Raw genomic sequence first — 4672 nt, forward strand, 5'->3', positions numbered from 1 at the left:
GTAGTGTGCGGAGTAGACGAACACGCTGGGCGCCGTCGGGAAGGTCCCGTAGAGGAAGCCATAGTTGCTCAGGTCCAGCGTATGTCCAGTGAGTCGCGGTCGATTTTCGAGTCGGCCGGCCGAGTCGCCCGATTCAAACATGTTTGATAACTATTTGAGCCGGCCGGCTGCAATCGCCTAGTGTGCCCGGGTCTGCGATTGAGCCGGCCGATTGTACAATTCATCAGCCAATCAGCGTGCTGAAAATCCAGAGTCGCCCGACTCAGTCGCGTAGTGTGTCCACAGAGTCGCCCGACTGAGCCGGCCGGCTCAATCGCATGAAAAATCGCGTAGTGTGTCCACAGCTTTACACAGCTTCTGACTGTACTGAAACACACACTGACAAATTCGTGCATAACATGCATATTCGCGATGCGTAAAATTGGTTAAGATCCTACAAAAAATAAACGAAAAAATATCTATAATGTATATACTCTAGCATTAATAGAGAAAAACTTCTTTCATCGAAAAGCACATCCACACACGCTCAAACGCGCATGCACACACGCACGCACGCACACACACACGCACGCACGCACGCATGCACACACACACACACACACTTGGGCTTTAACAGATTGCTGTAGACATAAGGCAGTTAGTACGAACCGTGGTCCTTGTTCATGTTACCTACGAATTTGGATGGACTATCTTACTTGTCTGTCCACAAAATAGCCTTCCTTGTCTAGCATCTTAACTGCAGACCTGTCCGGAATATGGTCATGGTTGACTATGTGGTCCTATGAAACTACATAATTCAACCATCACATATAACAAGATCAGGCATGACAGTGCCATACCAACCGCACCATGTACGAAAACCAAATATCTACAAGCACAAGTAACTTCATACAACTAGACCGGATGTATAAATTGTTGCTAACAGGCTCATACACTTAGAATTATGATAAAATCAAATCACTCTTATCATGAAATCCCTTAGTTATTCTCCCCCAAGTTATTCTAAGTATCATTGTGGCTTATCCGTTTTCGCAGCACTACATATTACCACATGTGAGTTCTTACAATAACTGCCACTGGCATTGCAGTAGCTGAGCAGGTACTGCTATTATCTAACCTTGCAAGCTTGCATGACCAGACATTTGATGACATGATAGACATCATCTTTTGACATTTGATTTCTTTGACAGTCACAATTCAACTCCTACATCTGAGATATCAAAAACACACTCGGGACGTGCTCAAACAACCGTCCTATCTCACGCTCAACTAGGGAAGCACCTCATACAACTATAAACAGCTTTGTGTTTGGCCACATCACCTCTGATATTTTTCGCAGAGGATTTGGCTACACTACTCGGCATCACTCGCTCAAAATATGGCACATGATCGAAACGTACCTCGATGCAGCTCTCTTATAGGCACACGGAAATAGGTGGGTGATATATAATCTCATGATTAGTCGCTAACAACGACTATGCGATCACGACAACGCATTCTCGAGAAACTTGTAGAAGTAAGGCAGGTCATAGAACGTGTACGTGTTGCTATGGTGACAGATGATGCGACCATTGAGCAGTTGGCGCCCATATTTGACTCCCTCAGGTCGATCGTGGACGAGACCTATCTCTAGCAGCCAGTCCACCAGCTCATTGCCACAAAAAACAGATTTGTACGTCTTCATAGAATGTCTGAAAAAGGAGTAAATCATGCCGAGATTTATTACGCGTCGCGAGTGCACATTGTCAAAACTTTTCCCAACCAGATACTAATACTTATTCTATTGACAGTCAAAGTGCCCACTTCATCCACGCATTACTAACTCCACCTATCAGCAATAACGTGAGTTGCTTTACGTACGTCCGGTCCGATGCAAGATCAGCTATGCACTTGTCTTTGTGATGAACCAGGAACTGCGCACACACATGCACTGTCTCATCGTCCAGGTCCTCAAACTTGGGCAAGCAAATGCCTTCTGACCCGTACCTCAGCCAGCGCCACCTATGTGAGAGAGCCGAAGTAATTAGACACCTTACTTACTAGAGGTTGCACTAGAGTTGCAATTACCATTTTAACGAAGATAAACATTAACACACAACATGGGAATTGGTATAGAGAAACATGTTTTACATACACGTCTAAAAAACTTGTAAAGCACAGAACAAATAATGATGATGCAGACACACCTTTTTAAAGTAGCATAATTTCAAACATACATTAAATATTCACACGATGATTAAACCGAGAGTATTGTTTCCCTTTAATATACAAAAGCCCACCAAAGCTTACACTAGTCACCCTGCCATGCATTCATGCCTACCTTTTCACAAGTTTCCTGCGCAGAAGCGTGTGCGAAAGCAAAACAGCACACATTCAGTCACACTCAAAGGAACCCCCCTTCACCTCCATTCTATCAGAAGTAGATAATAGGGTAGTAGATAGGGTAATAGGGTAGGGATAGGAAATTCCCTATTATCTACTTCTGATTCTATGCACGAAGCGAAACGAGAAAACCGACACCGAGGATTGTCACCACCGTAAGTCAACGTACCGCGAGTTAAACTGATTCTCATTAAAACGCAACATGCTATCACTGTAGTGCTGTGCAGTTAATCTAGAAAAACTGCTAAATCTCCAGCAACTTGCACCCCACAGTCCCTCTCTCCACTGCTCCATTACAAAACAACCCCGGGGCAGTGAACAACCCTTTGCACTTAACTGGAATGTGTAGGGCGGGCGGGGCGGTTCGCCCCTCCTATCCTTAACCCTAAATTACAATCTCAAATCAAATTAATCATCTCAAATTTAAAAAAAAACCTAAATAAAAAATAAATCTAAAATCTATCTTAAATTATTAGATTTGCTCCAGCTAGTGCGTGCCACGATCAAACCGTGCGAGTCGACAATGAAACCCCGGAGTGAACCACGTGAAACACCGAAGGCAGCAGGGATCGCCCGGACGCCGACGCGTTACTCACTTCTTGAGGAGAGGTATCAGTATGAGGTTCGTGTCGAGGCCGAACACGGCAAACGCGAAGAAGCCCTGGCAGAAGTTGAATGCGGAGTCGAGGAACTCCAGCTCCAGGTAGATGCCCGACGTCGAATCCCGGAACAACCGCCAGATGCACAGGAAGAATCCCTGCAGGGAGGAGGCAAGACAGAGGAATGATGAGCTTCGCTTACCGACACCGGGATGCGACGGCTCCCATAGATCTACACTCACTATTCACTGCGGATTTTTATTCACGAGATACCGTCTGACATTTTATTTGAAGAGTGTTATCTCTGAACGATATATGCATTCAACTTTTTTCTTGAATAATGCACGCACGTACGTACACTCACACACAGATATACTCAGACACGCAGTTGATACTTTGTTCATAGGCTTTTACCACAGAAGTTGAAAGTTCTTCAGCAACTTCTACAGAAACCGACACCCCCCGTGACCTGCCATGCACACACGTTTGTTTATAGATGAGAACAAGCGCGGTGTGATGTGTGTGAGGGAGGTACTTACAATGAGCATCGACAGCGTGAGGAAGAGAAGAAGAATCACGTGTCTGGCGATCTGGTATTCGTCTGCGTTCTGCTGCAGTGCTGCCCCCTCCAGGTCCACACTTACGTTGATCGTGTCGTAATTCTTGATCAGCACAGCACACTTCCTCTTCTGCTCACTGACAACAATAAAGATTCATCTAATCAACTCACGAGGTCACATTCATTAATGTCATCGATCAAATTATCGGTTATTCAATTAATATAGCTGTTTAATTATAATGTTTTTGATCATGATTGTTTTTGATTAGTTATGTAACAGATCGGCGAGGACTTCACTGCCGCCTAGCTCGCACGTTGACCCGCCACGCGACCGTGACCGACTCGTGCGCGTACATCGTGACACATCGTACATAGATCGTGGCTAGCTTACACCGTGCATCCCTGCGCGAACCACGTCTCCAATATATAAACAGAAAATATACATACATAGTATACACTTATCTCTAACCCCTTCGTTGTTGTGTTTCTTCTTGCAGGCCGTGCCCAGGTATTTTGGTACTCTCCCTGACGCCATGTTTTCTCTCTTCATATGTGTAACGCAAGATGGATGGATGAATATTTTCGAAGAATTCAAAAAGGTCGGCTATGCGATCATTGTCGTGAGCGGAAATCCACACACGTGCACGACGGGGGCAGTTCCTTCATAATTATTGACATTCATTCATAAATCTCATACCTAAAAGAATTTCCCACGATGCAGTTACGTCTGGTTTTCTTGAAGGTCGGTGGTGGATATTACATTGGCGGCATGTTCTACTTCTTCTGCGCCATTATGGTGGGCGCATTTGTCTTCGCAAACCTGGTGGTTGCCGTTGTTGTCACCAACCTTGAGCTAGCCATGACAGAGGTTAGAGAGGAGCAGATGGCACAGGAGGACTTATTAGGAACGGATACCGGAGGTGAGAAAGAAGCCAGGCATGCATTATTGCGTCAATATTATCTCCCACACGAAGAAAATGTTTCAATAACATGATATGGAGTCATAAGACACTCATTCTCGCCTGTCCAGACCCAGGGGCCTGTTGTCAGAAACAAAATTATTCTTAACATCAGTTTTAACATTAACTTTTCCCCATAGACCGTTGACAAAAACGTGAGAAGTTACGAGTTT

At 44.8% G+C, this 4672-nt stretch overlaps 1 protein-coding gene across 1 annotated transcript in view; it reads right to left on the reverse strand.

Annotated features, from left to right (window-relative positions):
* Positions 1-292: 292 nt before the first annotated feature.
* LOC106808527 (integral membrane protein GPR155-like) overlaps positions 293-4672 on the reverse strand; it is a 17708-nt gene continuing 13328 nt past the window's right edge. Inside the window, exons 12-15 of the mRNA XM_014811284.1 lie at positions 3521-3677; positions 2979-3139; positions 1861-2001; positions 293-1691 (exon numbers count right to left, since the gene is read on the reverse strand). Coding sequence (XP_014666770.1) covers positions 1484-1691; positions 1861-2001; positions 2979-3139; positions 3521-3677 — 667 coding nt within the window. The 3' untranslated portion in view covers positions 293-1483. The remainder of the gene's footprint in view (positions 1692-1860; positions 2002-2978; positions 3140-3520; positions 3678-4672) is intronic.

The sequence above is a fragment of the Priapulus caudatus genome, unplaced genomic scaffold (assembly GCF_000485595.1).
Source record: "Priapulus caudatus unplaced genomic scaffold, Priapulus_caudatus-5.0.1 Scaffold284, whole genome shotgun sequence".
Classification (NCBI taxonomy): Eukaryota; Metazoa; Priapulida; class Priapulimorpha; order Priapulimorphida; family Priapulidae; genus Priapulus; species Priapulus caudatus.